General features: G+C 44.4%; 1 protein-coding gene across 4 annotated transcripts in view; it reads left to right on the top strand.

The window, feature by feature from the left end:
- Positions 1-18,637, top strand: part of herc2 (HECT and RLD domain containing E3 ubiquitin protein ligase 2) — a 52,456-nt gene that overhangs the window by 22,822 nt on the left and 10,997 nt on the right. For 2 of the 4 annotated variants that reach the window (XM_013275073.3, XM_019351461.2), the window contains exons 29-71: positions 144-271; positions 387-582; positions 705-838; positions 1,083-1,259; positions 1,340-1,476; positions 1,608-1,759; positions 1,855-2,046; positions 2,138-2,325; positions 2,398-2,590; positions 2,681-2,863; positions 2,947-3,131; positions 3,785-3,932; positions 4,021-4,217; positions 4,333-4,572; positions 4,658-4,796; positions 4,974-5,147; positions 5,613-5,752; positions 5,844-6,111; positions 6,420-6,562; positions 6,680-6,778; positions 6,864-7,032; positions 7,127-7,252; positions 7,364-7,472; positions 7,681-7,820; positions 7,907-8,097; positions 8,185-8,290; positions 8,442-8,533; positions 8,628-8,803; positions 10,658-10,769; positions 11,049-11,130; positions 11,218-11,452; positions 12,359-12,536; positions 12,771-12,852; positions 13,598-13,769; positions 13,853-13,997; positions 14,455-14,680; positions 15,882-16,053; positions 16,399-16,585; positions 17,389-17,532; positions 17,620-17,811; positions 17,890-18,043; positions 18,155-18,262; positions 18,339-18,470. In XM_013275073.3, coding sequence (XP_013130527.1) covers positions 144-271; positions 387-582; positions 705-838; positions 1,083-1,259; positions 1,340-1,476; positions 1,608-1,759; positions 1,855-2,046; positions 2,138-2,325; positions 2,398-2,590; positions 2,681-2,863; positions 2,947-3,131; positions 3,785-3,932; positions 4,021-4,217; positions 4,333-4,572; positions 4,658-4,796; positions 4,974-5,147; positions 5,613-5,752; positions 5,844-6,111; positions 6,420-6,562; positions 6,680-6,778; positions 6,864-7,032; positions 7,127-7,252; positions 7,364-7,472; positions 7,681-7,820; positions 7,907-8,097; positions 8,185-8,290; positions 8,442-8,533; positions 8,628-8,803; positions 10,658-10,769; positions 11,049-11,130; positions 11,218-11,452; positions 12,359-12,536; positions 12,771-12,852; positions 13,598-13,769; positions 13,853-13,997; positions 14,455-14,680; positions 15,882-16,053; positions 16,399-16,585; positions 17,389-17,532; positions 17,620-17,811; positions 17,890-18,043; positions 18,155-18,262; positions 18,339-18,470 — 6,843 coding nt within the window. The remainder of the gene's footprint in view (positions 1-143; positions 272-386; positions 583-704; positions 839-1,082; positions 1,260-1,339; positions 1,477-1,607; positions 1,760-1,854; positions 2,047-2,137; positions 2,326-2,397; positions 2,591-2,680; positions 2,864-2,946; positions 3,132-3,784; positions 3,933-4,020; positions 4,218-4,332; positions 4,573-4,657; positions 4,797-4,973; positions 5,148-5,612; positions 5,753-5,843; positions 6,112-6,419; positions 6,563-6,679; positions 6,779-6,863; positions 7,033-7,126; positions 7,253-7,363; positions 7,473-7,680; positions 7,821-7,906; positions 8,098-8,184; positions 8,291-8,441; positions 8,534-8,627; positions 8,804-10,657; positions 10,770-11,048; positions 11,131-11,217; positions 11,453-12,358; positions 12,537-12,770; positions 12,853-13,597; positions 13,770-13,852; positions 13,998-14,454; positions 14,681-15,881; positions 16,054-16,398; positions 16,586-17,388; positions 17,533-17,619; positions 17,812-17,889; positions 18,044-18,154; positions 18,263-18,338; positions 18,471-18,637) is intronic. The other 2 variants (XM_013275072.3, XM_013275074.3) reach the window with 2 other exon arrangements.

The following is an 18,637-nucleotide window of genomic DNA, read 5'->3' as shown; positions in this document are numbered from 1 at the left end:
TTCTTCTTGTATTTAGTTATACTGAGATTCACATGAGTTTCCTTCATGTAACACTGCTAATACCACACAAAGATATTTCCTAATGAAACTCATCAATGCTGAGTTGCATGTGAAGTTTTAAGTAAAAACCTTTCCTGTCACAGGTCACGTTGCGCTCTCACTTGTCAGTCAATGTGCCTTGGGTGTGGACCAGGGAAAGCAGAGGTCCCTCCCTAAATCTGTGATTGACGTGTGCCGCATGGTCTACCAGGCAAAGTGTTCTTTAATTAAGGTATGCTTTCTGCTTGTGAAATATTTACACGTTATGCGCAGTTAACCTGTGATGCAAAAGGAAGCAGCAGGATGAACGGAAATGCTAATGCAATGATTGCTTTGTCTTATTATAGACCCATCAGGACCAAGGCCGCTCTTATAAGGAGGTGTGCGCCCCTGTTATTGAGCGTCTGCGCTTTTTATTTAATGAGCTGCGTCCAGCTGTAAGCAACGACCTGTCTATAGTGTCCAAACTGAAGCTGCTGAGCTCCCAGCCACGCTGGAGGAGCATCACCCAGAAGCTCATCAGGGATCGTAGGAAAAAAAGAGGTGGGGCATCAAGAATCTACTGCAGGGTAACAGTTTCTTTCTTTATAATCCATCTGCTGTTTTTAAATGTGAATGTTATCTTTTTTCTTTCTTTTTTTTTTTTTTTTTTTTTTTTTTTTTAGTGCCTAAGAAATCAGAGTCGGCTGATATTGAAGAGCCAAAGCTGGAGAATGAAGGGACCAATGAAGAGGAACTTAATGTTCACATCAGCCCCGCTCCTGCTGACAGGAAATCACCCACTGACAAAACAGCCAAGGTAGTTTAACAGGATTAGTTCATAAGATAAAAAAAAAAAAAATGGCCAAAAAACATAAAGAAGATGGGTTCAGTTTAAAATCTATTCACCTTCAGACACAAAGAGTTTCTCTCAGTCTGAATTTGTAGATTTATTTATGTACATTTGTGTTGCACTTTCATCCCTTGCAGTTGTAGTTAGCAGGACAGTGGAGTGTGTGTGTCTACAGAGTTTGTTGTCAACCTATTATTGCATGTCTTGGCAGCAAGACAAGTGGCAGCCGCTTCTTAACACTGTGGCCAGCGTCCAGAAGTATCGCTGGCTGAAGCACAGCGTTCAAGGTGCTTTCTCTCAGTCCAGCCTCATGGCCACCATTGTGGACTTTGCACTGAAAGAGGAGCCACTGGATGTGGAGAAAATGAGGAAGTGTCTTCTCAAGCAGGTGGGAGTCGGTGTGTGACAATGTTTTAAAGTAGAGTATATAATACAGGTGGAAATTTGATTAATTCTGTTTCCTTATAGCTGGAGAGGGCTGAAGTGAGACTGGAAGGCATTGACACCATGCTGAAGCTGGCCTCTAAAAGCTTCTTGCTGCCGTCTGTGCAGTATGCAATGCTCTGCGGCTGGCAAAGAATCATACCAGAAGGGACCAACATTGGGTAGATCACCTGGTTTAAATCCATGTTAAAATTACACTTCTTGTTTGTTTGTTTTGAAGTTATTTGTAATAATCACATGACAGTTATTCTAATGATGTAATCCTGGTGCACTTGTTGTGTTTTCTTCTCAGAGAGCCCTTGTCTGACTGCCTGAAGGATGTAGATCTGATCCCTCCCTTCAACCGCATGCTTTTGGAGGTGACGTTTGGAAAGTTGTATTCCTGGGCCATCCAGAACATTCGTAATATCTTGCTTGAAGCAAGCGCTCGCTTCAAAGAGCTAGGTGAGTGCTGAAAGATAAGTGGTTAATTCATTTCACACTATTCTTAGACCTGTTGTAGACAAACCAGCTGAATGACCACCTGTTCTTGTGACCAGGTGTGCAGCCAGTTCCTTTACAAACCATCACAAACGAGAACCCGGCGGGACCAAGCCTTGGAACCATTCCGCAGGCCCGCTTCCTTCTGGCAATGATACACATGCTGTCCCTGAAACACGGCTCTAACAGTCTCAGTCTGTTGCTGAATTCAGGCATATTGGCCCTCACACAGAGTATTCTCAGACTGATAGGTGAGTAGTGTCCAGTCAAAGGCAACCCAGAATGAAATGGAGTGTGTACATATTGTTTGCGGTGTTTGATGCCTCTTTTCTGATGTTTCAGGACCCAGCACAGACAGCAGTGATGAGGACCTGAGTTTATGTGCACACGGAGGCTCGGCGACAGTCCTGGAGGAGTCCAGAAAAGAGGCAGCTCCCGCCCCTCTACCTGCCTCTGGCCCTGAGCTGGCTGCAATGATGAAGATAGGTACCAGAGTCATGAGGGGAGTCGACTGGAAATGGGGCGATCAGGTACCTAAATCAGTTTTACTCTAGCTGCGTATTTTATGGACATATTTAACATTATGTGCGTGGTCTGTCCAGGATGGCCCAGCACCAGGTCTCGGCAGGGTCATTGGGGAGCTGGGTGAGGACGGTTGGATCAGGGTTCAGTGGGATACAGGCAGCACCAACTCCTACAGGATGGGCAAAGAGGGAAAGTATGACCTTAAACTTGCAGAGCCACCACCAGCAGCCCAGCCCCCTGCTGAGGACTCGGACACAGAGGACGATACGGGTCAGTTTAAAGGACAGGCTCAGTAGAGATCCTCACAGCTACAGGCAAAGTGTGATGTTCCAGTAATCACCTGTTACATCTTTTATACAGAGGGAGAGCTGATTGAGAAGAGCAGCCATCCTACAGCAATGATGCTAACCAGCACAGTCAACCTGCTGAAGACACTGTCACTCTCAGCTGGGATCCATGCTGAGGTGCTCCAGTCAGATGCTACACGGACCCTGTGTGGCCTTCTCAGGATGCTTGTGGAAAGTGGCGCTAATGACAAATCCGGTAATTGGATTGCGGTTTTCTTTTTCTTAAGGTCTTATATTGAGCAGCATGTTATTCTAACCTGACCTCCTCTGTGCTGTCAGGCTGTCACTCGCACAGATTGGTGTCTCGGGAGCAACACAGGAGCTGGTGTACCCTCGGCTTCATACGCAGCATTGCTCTCATGCCGCAGATGTGCAGCACCCTCAGCACCTCCGCGTGGATCGGACTGCTCATCCGAATTGTTGAGGGACACCAGTCCTTCAATGCTATTACCTTGCAGAGACAGGTTGAGTACCATGATTGTGTGCAGGATTTGCTTCCTCTGCTATTAATGATGCCATTCTTTAGTCCTAGAAAACTCTATCCTGTTACGTAGAGGAATGTGGTGTTCATTGTTAAATATAGTTATAAGAAGCATATTAATAAATTATTTTGGGTTCTAAACAGAGATTTGTTAACTGCAGTTTGTTAAACTCTGAGAATAAGAAAAAATCACAAAGAATAAGATTCTCAACATTTACAGTTAATCTTTCCATTAACTGTAGTTTAGATGAAAGGTTTTGCTTCTTCTCACTGCTACAGTCCAAAAACAAGTTAAAGAAACAGCTTTTGTAGTTTCTACAGAAGCACATAATTTATTTTGGTTGCTGGAAACTGGATATGATGATTCTTCATAGGAACTACATGAGAGGTGTATTACAATTTAAAAAGTACTGCCGTTGAAAAATAAATCAGATTAATTGATGCATTCCCAGCTCATTACAGAAAGAGAGCTAACATCAACTAAGCAGATGTTAGCTCTCTTTCTTTTTTTTATTTCTTTTTTTTTTTTTACTGTTTTCATCAGGCAGTTTAATTTAGACGGTTTGATCAACCAGTAAATTAGCCACAGTCTCAGTGGAGATGTTATCTTTTCTCCCATCCACCCTGTGTTTCCAGATCTTGGCACTACGTCTCCTTCAGGCGGTCCTGCCTTCATGGGACAAAACGGAGCGCTCTCAGGACATGAAGTTCCTGGTGGAGAAGTTGTTCAGCTTCTTGGGAAGCTTGCTGAGCACCTGCTCATCAGACCTGCCACTCCTCCGAGGTGCTGCAATGGCCCAGGCCTTAAAGTAACAGATGCAATGCTTTTTTTTTTTTTGTCATTGTATTTTTAATTGGTTGTTCCTTCTCAGAAGGTTCCCTGAGAAGGAGGAAGTCCCGCCCACAGGCGTCTCTAACAGCCACTCACAGCAGCACGCTGGCAGAGGAGATTGTGGCTGTCCTGCGTACTCTGCACTCTCTCAGTCAGTGGAACAGCCTGATAAATGATTACATCAACAACCAGCTGAGCTCCATCGCAGATGTTATGGCAAGCTGCCAATCTGAAGCGGTAAGATTTATTGTGGCATTATGAGTCCAATTATCGTGTTGCTTAAATGTTAACTTACGAAAGTGCTTTTATTCTGCCAGTCAGCTCTAACAAAGCGGTTATTATAAATGTCCAGAACTGTCAGTGTTTCCTGGAGGAGTGTTTCCCTGATTTGGAGGGTCCCAGAGTGGGCAGTCTGATGGCAGTGCTGGCGGTGATTGGTGGGATCGACGGGCGCCTCAGGCTTGGCGGCCAAGTCGTTCACGAGGAGTATGGAGAGGGAACGGTCACACGCATCACCCCAAAAGGGCGCATCACTGTCCAGTTTCATGAGATGAGAACCTGCAGAGTTTGCTTGCTCAGCCATCTTAAAACGGTGCGGGAATGCTGAGATACACACAGATGCATTGAAGCTGGCTCCACTTAGCAGTCTGACTTTATTTAATGTTTCTTCTCTTTAGCTTCCTGCCATATCCTTCAGTGTGCAGAACCTGCCATTCACTGAGCCCATGTTGGCCGTTTGGGCCCAGCTGGTCAGCCTGGCTGGAAGCAAACTGGAAAAACAACGCATGAAAAAGTCACTTAGCCGAGGGCTTACAGGTGCAGACTTGATTCCCATGCATGTAACTGGAAAAAAACAAACAATTTTTGAGAAAAATCATCAACTCTGTTTACAGCAGTATGTTTTATAGTATTCTGGGAATATGTAAGACTGAAAACATTTGTTTGGTCAGAGACTGAAAGTTTAGTGGGTGTAATCAAAGCTGTTGTTTCCAGCCGACCAGGTGGACCTCTCTTTGCTGCGGTGCCAGCAGCTGAGGCTTTATGTTTTAAAGGCAGCTCGGGCCCTGCTGTCTCATCAGGACAAACTCAGGCAGATCCTCTCCCAACCTGCAGTGGTGGACATAGGACCCAATCCCAGTGGTAAGACCTCACCCAGTGAAAGGCTAGGTTAGTACATCTTAAAAATGGACCGAGGAAGTTTGATCGTTAGGGACTATTACTGCTGTTTGATCTAGTTTAGTGACTTCAAGGTTCAGTTCACAGGACATTACTGAGATATCAGATGTGTTTCCATACTTAGAGCAAATTCTAGCCATTTAAGGTTTGAAGGCCTTGCACACTGTGGGTGTTTTCTTAAAATGTACAGCAAGTTGCCGATCAGAGTTTAAATCTTTATTTGTTTACCTTTGAAGTGAAAATGTAGAGTTTATTTTAACCTTGAAGTCGAGGGCATGGATCAAGTTTAGGAAAATCTTGTGAATGCAATAACTTGAGAAACAGGCAACATAGGATTTTTAAATTTCTACCATAGGTGCATCTACTATGAGGCTGAGGGGTACCACTGGTAGCCGCCAGTATTTTTTTCCCCCAATCTAGATCTTGTCCAGAACTTGTCTGTCTCTCTGTGTGCAGAGGATCCAGTGGCGTCTCCTGATGTGGGCGACTTGTCTCCTGAGGGACCTCTGCCTCCACTGATTCTCCTGCAGCAGCTGCTTTCTGCCGCCACACAGCCTTCCCCCATCAAAGCCATTTTTGACAGGCAAGAGATGGAGGTATGTCAGTCGAGCTGATTGCAGACAGCTGGTGTCAGCGGTAATGTTGCTGATGTATTCGGTGCGACTTTGACGTTATATGTATGTGCAGGCGGCAGCTCTGGCAGTGTGTCAGTACCTGGCTGTGGAATCTGCCCACCCATCCTCGCCGCTGTTTGAGGAAAGCAGCTCTAGTGAAGCCACCACACCCATCACCACGCAGCACATCAGACCACCCAAACAGAAGAAACAGAAGTCCTCCCCTATCCCGCCCTTACCCATAGTCGGCCAGCTCATGGAGATGGGATTCCCTCGGAAAAACATCGAGTTTGCCTTGAAATCTCTGTCTGGGACTACAGGCAATGCCTCCGGTATCCCAGGTATCTTATCACATGATACAGAGTGCTTGGTAGATTGCACTATAGGTAATTTCATGTGAAATCAAACATATCTGGAAAAGGTACCCACGTACATTAAAGGCCTGTAGGTCAGGAAATGTTAATAGTATGAAGGTAACATTTTTCAGTGGATCCATTAAATATACTAAAGTTCTTGTGCATAAAAAAAAAACAGCTGATTTTGAAAAGATACAGTATGAGATACCGATTTGTTTTTCATAAAACGAGGTCTGCTTGCCTCATGATGTTTAGACATTTACCTCAGGAGAGTAACTGAGCATATCCATCAGGTGTTGAGACTCTGGTGAGCTGGCTGCTCGACCATCCAGACGTTCATGTCACTGAGCTGTCAGATGCCGACACTGTGTCTGATGAATACTCAGATGAGGAGGTGCTGGAGGAGCTGGAGGAGGCAGAGCCGGCATTCTCTGTGGTGTGTTCCTTTCTCTTTTATTTCTGGTGTGACCCTCACAGTCACCTGTCCCTCAACCTGTCAGATTCAATTATTAATACCTTCATATATGATAAAAATAAATGTCTTTCACATTAGCCTTCAGGTGCAGTTGTGACTGAAAGCCAGATATTTAAGAAGAGATCTGATTTCCAAAGCAACGATGATTACGCTGTTTATGTGAGAGAGAACATTCAGGTGAGAGTGTTGGCTTTTGTATGTTTTCTAAATCTGCCTTAAAGACATGATGAATTGGTGTTACGACTCAGCGGCTTCCCTACAGGTGGGGATGATGGTGAAGTGCTGCAGAACGTACGAGGAAGTGTATGATGGAGATGTGGGGAAAGTGATTAAGCTGGACAGAGATGGGCTTCATGACTTGAATGTACAGTGTGACTGGCAAAATAAAGGAGGAACATACTGGGTTCGCTACATCCACATCGAGCTGCTTGGTAAGATAACAGTTAATGTGACTCTTTGCAGGGATGCTAATAACATGAAGTAAATAGACCTAAGAAACCTGTGTCTGTGATTTTGCTGTTTCAGGATTCCCACCACAGAGTTCTCCTTCTCACATAAAGATTGGTGACAAAGTGAGGGTGAAGCCCACAGTCACAACACCAAAGTACAAGTGGGGCTCTGTCACACACAGGAGTGTGGGGGTGGTTAAAGGTAAGCAGAGTCACTCCAGTCTTAACACAGAGTATCTTCTGTTTTTCTTCTGTTATTGTAACTTGAATCCACCGTTTATTGTGCTAATAGAGCCTCGTTGTTTGTTTTTAGCTTTCAGTGCCAATGGAAAAGACGTGATTGTGGACTTTCCACAGCAGTCCCACTGGACTGGTTTGTTGTCTGAGATGGAACTGGTCCCCAGTGTTCATCCTGGAGTGAGGTAAAGATGTACTAAATTGGTATCTTAGTATGTGTGCTTACAGAGTGAGCATATTCAAGTATATTCAAGAAGAGGGAGGTATATAGTTTGTTTTCAAAGCTAAGAAACTTGCAGTGAAATAAATGGACCAAGACCCATAAGGAAAATAGGTGAATTAGATTTTGCTTGAACTGTACCTTTTACATGAAACCCCTATTGCTTTCTCCAGATGCGATGGCTGCCAGATGTTTCCTATTAATGGCCCCAGATTTAAATGTAGAAATTGCGATGACTTTGACTTCTGTGAAAACTGCTTCAAGACACGCAAACACAACACCAGACATTCCTTTGGCAGGATCAATGAGCCTGGTTAGTCCTACATTCGCCAACATAAAAATCTGCGGTGCTTCTACGTGCATGTGCATAAACCTGTCCTCCACCTTCTTCACAAACAGGCCAGTCTCCAGCTTTCTGTGGCCGTTCAGGAAAACAGCTCAAGAAGCACCACAGCAGCCAGCGTGGGATGCTGATTGACGATTGGTCTCGAGCCGTCAAGAGCCTCAACGTATCGTCATCGGTTAACCAGGCTTCGCGCCTCATCGACTGCAGTGATCAGTGTTGGCAGTCCTCTGGCTCACAGGGAAAGGTAAGAATGAATTGCATAGTCTAATAGGCCGGATGACATCCTGATTAGTTTGCTTTATTAACGTTTAATGCTTTGTTTTCTTTGCAGCACTGGATTCGTCTTGAGCTTTTCCCAGACGTTCTTGTTCACAGGCTAAAGATGATTGTAGACCCGGCGGACAGCAGCTACATGCCCTCGTTAGTAGTGGTGTCAGGTGAGTTCAGATGTTTTTCGTTTTTGTTAAATTGTACTGATATTAGTATTTTTCCCTTTTGTTTGAGCAGATGACAGTTTAATTTTACACTTTGAGACCAATTGTTTGTTTTTTAGCATTTTGATCATTCTGACATTTTCTTAACATGCAGGTGGAAACTCTTTGAACAACTTAATTGAACTCAAGACAATTAACATCAATCCCACTGACACCACTGTCCTCCTCCTTTGCGACTGCACTGAGGTTTGTCTGCTTCAATAAATGACAGCTTCTAATTGTTTTTGTTTTCCCCCTAAGCTTAAGTGTTGTAATAACTTTATATAAACGCCCCCAACAGTATCACAGGTACATTGAGATTGCAATCAAGCAATGCCGCAGCTCTGGTATCGACTGCAAGATTCACGGACTCGGCATTGTGGGACGCATTAGAGCTGAGGATGAAGACCTGGCTACAGTCCCTTTCCTGGCCTCTGACAATGAAGAAGAGGATGATGAAAAAACAGCAGCTGGGAGGTGAGATGAGGCAATGTTGGATCCAGGTTTCTCCACATCTGACAGTCATGTGCTGGGTTCGCCTTTTTTTTTTTTTTTTTTTTTTTTCTCTCCTAAGTTTAGCATTTACAAAAATGCTTTTTTCACATCAGTTGACCTGAGGAAGAATTATTTCCAGGTTCCGATCATACATATGTGCGATTCGCTTTCCAGGGGATAGCCTATGAGTTTGTGGTTCTACCATGTGGCCTGTCACTGTACCCAGTGATGTTTGTGAGATGCACTGAGGCAGCAGTGGGTACTACTCAGGCAAAAGAGCATTTGAGTAGCAGCACACATTAAATTCTCTCCCTGCTCCTACCTGTCAACAGGGAGAGAATTTAGACTTCCAGATAAATATGGAACAGAGCATATTGAGACCCACTGAACATATTAACTTCACAGCGCTCAGTCTTGATGCCCTCCAGTGAAGACTTTCTCTCCAGAGAGACTGGTGACGATGCAGTCAACCATAGCTCTGTGTTGCAGGAGCAGCTCTGTTACCCTCAGACAGTGCCAGACGCTGCTGAGCCTGATGGATTCCTCTTTAGCAGGGATACCACTGGGTACATGAGAGGTTTTCCGCTCTGGGTGGCCTTACTGGGATTAGACAGTCATCGTGACTGCCTCCATGGACTGCTCACTTGCTCTTTGCCAGTGGAAGAAACCCAGGTTTTGTGGCTCAGGTCAGACTCTGGGCATGGTTTTAGCCAGGAAGGTGGTGTCCATAGATGCCTCCCTTGTGGACCAGGGTGAACTTATGAGGGGAGAACAGTAAATGATAGTTAGGCGCCCCACAGAGTGTTCATGCACATAAACTGTCTGGAACTGCTGGCAGTTTATCAGTTGCTAAAACATTTCCTCTCTTGGCTAAAAGGGCATCATGTTTTAGTGAGGTCAGACGCTTCCACGGTTATGGTTTATATCAATAGAAAAGGGGGCCTGAGGTCACGTAGATTACACACACTGGCCCACTAACTGTTAGTCAGCGTTCATCTGTAGTCATTGACAGCGACTTGTGTTTGGAGAATCTTGAACTTGTCCATGGATTTAAAAGAAAAAAAAAAAAAAAAAACTGCCCTGGAGACTTCACCCTGAAGCAGTAAAGCAGATCTGGCTGCAGTTCACTCAGTTGCTCGTGAACGTTTTTGCATAAGTGGAGAGTGTTCAGTGCCCACACTGGGGGCTCACGAATGGCCAAGGACCCTCCTTTATACATTTCCCCCAGTGGCCCTCATTCCCCCCAGTGGCCCTCATTCCCCCCAACTTTGGCCAGATAGGGAAAGGCGCCCACACTAGGCCAGGTAAACACTGGCTGGCAGAAATTTGCAGCTGCTCTTCAGCTAACCGTGGCCTTTGCCACTGTGCAGAGACTTTTAGGCACAGGGGGAAATATTCCACGTCCACCCAGAGAGGCTAGCTCTTTGGCCCTGGCCTGAGTAGATCGACCTGAGCATGCTTGGGGCTCCTTTATAGTGCTATTGACACTGTTCAGTGTGTTAGAGCGTTGTTCACAAGCTACATGAGCACAAATGGCATAACTGCTGCTTAGAATCACAGGGCATCCCATTTTTTGTGCTCTGTGGCAGTGATTCTGTTATTTCCTCAGGCTCTGGTTAAAAAGAGTAAGACCTTTGTTACTATTAAATTCTATTTAGCAGCTGTTTCAGTCTGCCATATTGATTCTGAGGGGAAGGCCCTAGGCCAGCACTCCCTGGTAGTGACTGGTTGCTATAACTTAACTGTGCAACAATGTTTTATTAAAGATTTTTATTATTATTTTAAAACAAGGAAAAATGTGAATCCATATTCAGCCTCTCTCGCTTTACTTTTCAGTCTTGCTCGGAAGAAGCCGTCAGGACTGGAGTCTGCAGCCACCATCAGGACCAAAGTTTTTGTGTGGGGTCTGAATGACAAGGACCAACTGGGAGGACTCAAAGGCTCCAAGGTGCCGTTTATCTCCTAATGAATCAGTAATTGAAAGTTTAGGGCTTGTGTGTATTTGTCCAAATTAAAAACTATGTAGTATGAACACTAACCAATGATTTACACGCTTCATATTTTAACTTTTTTCCCCTCCACGTTAACATCTGATGTTTGTTTTTTCCAGGTGTGTGTGTGTGTGTGTGTGTGTGTGTGTGTGTGTGTAAACAGCATGTACAGGAAAACATCCTTTGGGTGTGCATGAGCGAGCTGCACTCTCTAATCTCTTTTGGTTTGTTCACAGATCAAAGTGCCGTCCTTCTCCGAAACCCTGTCTGCACTCAATGTGGTGCAAGTGGCCGGTGGCTCCAAAAGCCTCTTTGCAGGTGAGGAATGAATAGAAATGCTTTTGAAGCTCTGTCCATTCACACGTTCTGCTACAGTAGTGTGTAACTGATATGTCGTCGTTGCAGTGACTGTCGAGGGGAAGATTTACGCATGTGGTGAGGCAACTAATGGCAGATTGGGTTTGGGCCTCTCCAGTGGGACCATCCCAATCCCCCGTCAGATCACCGCACTCAGTAACTACGTGATAAAGAAGGTCGCTGTGCATTCAGGAGGACGCCACGCTATGGCCCTGACTGTGGATGGGAAGGTGTTTTCCTGGGGCGAAGGAGACGACGGCAAACTTGGGCACTTTAGTAGAATGTAAGTCATTGAATATGGACACTGTGCACACCTCAGATACTTAATGCACCCTTTATTATCTCACTGTGTATTTTTAGCGAACTCTGACGTGTGTAATATCCACATGCAGTGATGAATTAATACACGAAATAAAATGTGTGTAGTTTTCCAGACAGTCAACAGTCAGTCAACAGCTCATACACTGTGGGACTACATGCCGATTGGCTCAGTTTAATTATAATAAAACACTTCTAAAAGGGTAATAGCTTTTATTTTTTCGGCTTTGAAGGTCCGGTGGATCTTCTTCAGTGTAAGGTTGAAGCATAAATTGAGCTCACGATTTCACAAGCTGTGTTCCATCTTCAGGAGTTTGATTTGACAGTTTACTGTCTTCATATAGTCTTGTAGCTGTGCTCTTCCTTAATCGTCATTGTGATTTATTCTTAAATAAATGTTTTCATGATTTATCAGCTTTAAATCTCAATTATAGTTGTTGCCTGCACTGATTATGAAAAAAAAGTCAGTCAGCACAATATGATGATTACACTTACAATGCACCTTTTTTGTTTTCTTGTTGTAGTCAAGGCCTTTCCTTTGTACGGATGCTCTTACCCATTTCTTTAAAATGTCATTTCTTTATAACGTTAGCTAAGGCTGTTGGGTGCAGATATGCTGTGGTGAAGGCAGGCCAACAGGGACTAAAGCTGTGTTAAATCTATGTTGCAGCTTAACCGGAAACTCCTTTTAACTCTACCATGTAACGTTCCAAGCCATTTAGTTGATGCAGTCTGTGTCAGCGAGACGTGTAGTTAATTTTTTACATCGTCATATGTGCGTTATGGACAGCAGTTTCTAATGAAATAGAGTTAAGTCTGGACGATTAAGAAGAGTCTGATTTTTATTTGTTTGCTTTATTTTTTCCTTTAGGAACTGTGACAAGCCCCGGCTGATTGAGGCGCTGAAGACGAAGCGCATCCGTGACATCGCCTGTGGCAGCTCTCACAGTGCTGCCATCACATCCAGCGGGGAGCTGTACAGCTGGGGATTGGGTGAATATGGCCGACTCGGACACGGGGACAACACCACTCAGCTGAGGCCCAAACTGGTAAGCTCAGCCTTTGTTTACTTTACACACATGGCTGCCCAGTGTGTCATCAGCTGATCAAAGAAAGATGATATTTGCATCCAATATAGTCCATGATGAATTCACAGACTTTACACAGTAGACAGTACACAGTAGAATTCACAGCTTTGAAGCAGCAGACAGATTGGTTGCTACATACAGACTTAACTGCATGACGTGTGATTTGATCGTCTTACTCTTCTGTCTGTCGTCCAGGTGAAAGTACTTCTGGGACACCGTGTTATCCAAGTGGCTTGTGGGAGCAGGGATGCTCAAACTCTAGCCCTCACTGATGAAGGTATTGCTCTTATTGCCCTTAAAAGTAGCCCTACAGATTAACAGCTGTTGGGTTTGGCAACATATAGTGACGTTGTACTGTCAACATTGTTTGTGATTGTCGCTGACTGATGCAATTGGATTGAAACTAGGGTATCGTTATTGTTTTTATTTATATAGCACATTTAATTACAACAGCAACGTCGACCAAAGTGCTGTAAAGGAATACAAAATAACTACTAACTATATTATCTTCAATCACATCTGTCATTTAAAAACTGTCCAACAGGCAGAAGTCCCAGCAGCTCTGTCTGGTTTTGTAATGGATCAGTGAAGTCTGTTCTCTTATATCAGCAAAACACGACCAACTAACAGTGAAAAGCAGCATTTAGATCTAGACTTTGATCAAGCCTCCTCTTTAAAAAAATACACTCATGCAAGTTTTCTTAAGTTTTAACCTTTTTTTAAAACGGTCTTGTCCGACAGCTTTAGCAAGTGAACCATCCTCAGAGTGCTCTGTTGTGCCAAACCCATTTGCTTTGCCAAGAGGAGCTCTACAAACTCTATAGGCTCGTCTTGTTAAGTCTTTTTCTTGTCTTTATTTGGTTATTTTATCAGTAGTGCTAAAGCTGACAGGAGAGGCAACATTTGAACTTTTTAAATGATTCCAGTAAAAAATCTTTTTTTTTTTTTTTTTTTTTTTTTTTTTTTTTTTGGACACAATTGTGTTCCAGTTTCTAGTCAGTAATGTTTTGTTTTTTCTTCAGGATTTGTGTTCTCCTGGGGGGATGGGGACTTTGGGAAGCTGGGTCGTGGAGGAAGCGAAGGCTGCAACGTACCACAGAACATCGAAAGGCTCAACGGGCAGGGCGTCTGCCAGATTGAGTGTGGAGCACAGTTCTCCCTGGCTCTCACTAAATCTGGAGTGGTGTGGACCTGGTGAGATGAATGCATTCCACGTTTAGGTTATCATTCATTATCTGTCCTCAGGCTTTCTTTGACCGTTAACTGTTTCCAAACAGGGGCAAAGGCGATTATTTCCGGTTGGGCCACGGCACCGACGTCCATGTGCGGAAGCCCCAGATGGTGGAGGGATTGAGGGGCAAAAAGATTGTCCATGTTGCTGTCGGAGCGCTGCACTGTCTGGCTGTCACAGACACAGGACAGGTTTGTACTGACCTCAACAAATGGTGTTTGAAGGGTGTGCTCTGGTTTCTAAGTCTGATCATTTAGTGCCGTGGCTCTGCTCCAGATGTGAGTTTGTGTTCCTACAGCAAGACCTGATTTATTGAGCAGCTAGCTCTGACCTTTTGCTGTCACACTTTTTTTATTCTTCACCTTGTTTAATAGTTTTCCTCAGAGCAAATTTGATTATGCTAACATATCACTTCCAATGATAAGAGGCAGCTGGTCAGAGACTGTTGAAAGTGAATGCTTGGCGCTGAGCCTTAACTTTACAGGAAACAAAGAGATTTATTAAAAGTTCAGAAATGTGTCAAATGTACAGAAATCTAAGGTGGTGTGAAATGTTTGACGGTATCTCGTAACCTTTTGTTTGTGACATACACGCTAACAGGTGTAATAAAAATCCCATCTAATTAAAGGCTTTATGCTTCTCTGTCAGGTGTATGCGTGGGGTGATAATGACCACGGGCAGCAGGGAAATGGCACTACCACAGTTAACAGGAAGCCCACCCTGGTTCAGGGTCTGGAGGGGCAGAAAATCACTCGGGTGGCATGTGGCTCATCTCACAGTGTGGCCTGGACCACAGTGGATGTGACCACCCCTTCTGTTCATGAGCCAGTTCTTTTCCAGACAGCCAGGGACTCCCTCGGAGCGTCATACCTGGGTAAGCCTTGCTGTTTACATGCAGCTTGTCCACAAGGTGGAGCTGTGCAGCCATTCAGTGCAGCCAAGCGATTTTTCAGCAATGATGTTTTAGAGAGTCTTTTTTAATCACCATTTAAGGTCAATATATGCTATTAAAAACATCTGATGGATGCTCTTGAGCTAACCTATTTTCTAAATATGGGCCCAGCTCTGCACATCCTATATTGCCAGTTGTAGTAATGGTAGTAGAGCAACTGCAGGGGTTGGATATTGAGACGATGGGGCATACATCGACCTTGGTTTTAGACACAACTATGAATTCTTTAGGCAACAGATTTCTTGAACAAAAAGTGCTAAAACCACCTCCATAGGACGACACTGAGTCAAGCGTCAACCTTTTGGCTTAATTTTTCACCTTCAGGTTTGAAGTATTAAAAAGCCTGCAGTTCCATGTTTACAGTAGGCTCATAAAGTCAGTCCCCATAGACAGGGGAAGATGCTAAAAGGTCCATCTAATTTTCTGCTTTTTAACAACTATATAGCATCGTGACTTTTATTTAACTCACCTGTTTAAATTGGCTTAAGGCCTAAAGTTTGCTTTGTCAAACTTTGTTGACTGACAGGTGAATGGTGACATTTGTGGTTTTAGCTGCTAGCTTTTGCCCTTCGGCTAATGGAGTCCCTGAACTGCATCTCTGGACCTTTTTTGTGCTGTAGGAGATTTAGGACTGTCTAACACTCGAAATAATGGGGTTACCCATCTGAGAGCTAACTCAAATTTGAAACTAAAAAGCAAACTGATTCCCTATTGTGGTCTCTCTCAGTGGGCCCAGGTGTAGCTCATTTAGCTAGTTACCGTCAGATCAAGAGCTGCACGACAAAGAACGACACAACAGAGATAAAACAAGCGCAACCTTCAGGACGTCCGGGCAGTATGGGTCATCATAGCAATAAATTAACAGTATTTTCCTCTTCTGTACCGCCTTTGCTTTTCAATCTGGAAGCTCTCAACATCCATCTTTCACAGAGTCAATATTGTCTCCCTCATTGTGTGCAGGACCCATACACGACCATATCAACATCTGCATCAGGCTTCAGCAGCAGTTACTTTTCTTAGCTGCAGGTGGTAGAAAACACAGGCCTGGAAGTTAAGCTGGAGCTGTTTTACGCTGCGTCCCATCAATGAGAGTGTGTCATTGTTTTGGTGTTGTACTCTGTAGGTGTCCAGTCAGACAGTGACTCATCATCAGTGAGCAACAAGCTGAGTGGGCAGAGCAGCGTGAAGTCTAATCGACCCTCGCTGGCCAAAATTCTCCTCAGTCTGGATGGAAACCTGGCCAAACAGCAGGCTCTGTCTCATGTGCTGTCAGCCCTTCAAATCATGTATGCAAGGTAGGCTGTGTGCACGGTTTGAAAAATCTATTTCTAATGTGCAGGAAGACTTGCATGGAAAATGTACTTTCTTTAAATGATAGAAATGGAGAAGTAAAAGAAAACAGGTAAAGAAATTCAACTAACAATACAGCATGATATGAAACTTATATCCTGCAGCTATTCAGGGCTTGAATGCTGTAACTTCTGTCTTGTTCGTTTAATTATGTATGACCAAACTGGCTGACTCTGTTCTAAACAGGAGAAGATGATGATGTTTCTGAATAAATTAAATATCTGACTGGCAGGAGGAGTCGTCATTAATTGGCGTTAAACGTTGACAGACTGTGTTGTGTATTCCCTCAGAGATGCAGTGGTGGGCGCACTCATGCCAGCCAGCATGATCCTGCCAGCAGAGTGTCCTTCCTCTTCACCTATTCCCCCATCAGACTCTTCATCCTCATCCAGCGTGAGCGATGAAGAAGGTCCTCCTGTTCCACCAGAAGCTGAAGAGCGAGTCAGCCCAAATCCCTGGCAAGACAAGAAGGGAGAGGTCGGGAACACAATACACCTTGCCTCTTAAAAACCTCACGGTTTAGTAAATGTCAGTGAGGCTGTTCTCGTGCTGTTTGGGTTTTTGAAGCGCTGCCTCAGCTGGATTTTCTGCTGATTTCCTGTTAAGCTGTAAAAACACTCGGTGTGCAATTTTTGTCCATGATGACCAGGTGTGGGCATGCAGTCATCAGCAAACTGCATTTGGGTCCAATCTTGGAGCTCTCACAGGACCTTGATCAGAGTTATGACTTTAAGTTTCTGCAAACATTTTCATTTTTGGTGTTCTTCCTAAAGATAACTGTTATGTTATCTTTGAGCGTGGTCCATCTTCATTTAAACAACCTGAAACCATTACTTATCCATGTTTTTAAACTTCCTTGTTGTGCAAAGAGCCCTTCTCTCCTCTCTCAGAGAGTGGTGTGTCTGAAATATGTAGTAGTGTCCCGCAACAAACAGGCCTATAACAAACAGGCCTGTGACTTTTCTATGGAGAACGGATTTGTGTGGTTTTTACCCCTGAGCTGTTAAAAGCTGATGGGATACTGCCGTCACCTCACAGGGGCATCGTGGACATCCAACTTTGTGAACACAGTAACTCAAGAACGAGGCAATATAGGACTTTGATACAGAAATTGAGCATCCGTGGAAAAGTTGGAATCTCTGTGACCTTAAACAATATATTAGATGTATATTTACTCTCAGATATGAAGATTCTTAGTTGGAGCTTGTTAACCGTGTGGAGTAAATATTGTTGTTTGTTGGCATTTGGTGAACTTGGGTGAATTTGGTGTGTATGAACAGGTTCCCTCATCTGAAGACGCTATCACCCCGTCATCAGCAGTAACTCCATCGGCCTGTGGAGCCTCCTCACGTCCTTTCATCCCTGTCACTGATGACCCCGGAGCAGCCAGCATCATAGCTGAGACCATGACGAAGACCAAAGAAGTGAGTCAGTCTGATGGCAAGCAGAGACTTTGCCCTGAGCCAAGTGTTGTTAGCTTAAAGGTTTTTCTGTTGTTTGCTTCTCCTCAGGACTCTGAGAGTCAGAGCAAAGTGGTTGGTCCGGAGCCTCAGTACCTGGATGAGTTCACCAGTCTGCTTGTGCCGGATGACACACGAGTAATGGTGGATGTCTTGAAGCTAGCAGTATCCTGTCGTTCTGGGGAGAAAGGCAAGGAGGTCCTGTCTGCAGTGCTGTCTGGCATGGGGACAGCGTATCCACAGGTACTGTCATATATTCCCTGGAAGCCGTGCGTGCATACGTCTGCAAATTGTTAACATTTTGTATGTGTGTTCTTGCAGGTTGCTGACATGCTGCTGGAGTTGTGCGTCACTGAATTGGAGGATGTTGCTACAGATTCCCAGAGCGGCCGTCTGTCCTCCCAGCCAGTCGTCGTAGAAAGCAGCCATCCCTACACAGACGACACATCGACCAGCGGCACCGTAAAGATCCCAGGTTAGAACAAAAAAAGACATTTGAAAGGCAGAGATCATTATCAGGGTCTTATTGAATCTCAGTAAAATCAATCTCTCGGACATAAACAGCAACTTCTGTTTTGCTCTTCAGGTGCCGAGGGTCTGAGGATAGAGTTTGACCGACAGTGTTCGACCGAGAGACGCCACGACCCGCTAACAATCATGGATGGAGCCAACAGGATTGTCTCTGTCAGATCAGGTGATGAGGGGAAGAGATTAAACTTTACTCTCACAAAATACAAGAAATGAAAAATTAATGTAGCTGTGTGTTTCAGGTCGGGAGTGGTCTGACTGGTCCAGTGAATTAAGGATCCCAGGAGATGAGCTCAAATGGAAGTTTACCAGTGATGGGTCAGTTAATGGGTGGGGCTGGCGCTTTACAGTCTACCCCATCATGCCTGCAGCGGGTAAGACATGATGGATAACAAACTTTTCTGATAATAGTTCTTTATTATTAGGGTTGTAAACGTTTATTATTGTACTGATGCTGTACAAACACTGTCATGGTGTGTGCCCAAGCAGCAGCCTCCACCTTGTACAGCTCTTATAATAGCTTTATAGGCTAGATAGGGAT

This window comes from Oreochromis niloticus, linkage group LG23 (assembly GCF_001858045.2).
Source record: "Oreochromis niloticus isolate F11D_XX linkage group LG23, O_niloticus_UMD_NMBU, whole genome shotgun sequence".
In the NCBI taxonomy this organism is placed as follows: Eukaryota; Metazoa; Chordata; class Actinopteri; order Cichliformes; family Cichlidae; genus Oreochromis; species Oreochromis niloticus.
This window is presented reverse-complemented; position numbering and strand designations above follow the sequence as displayed.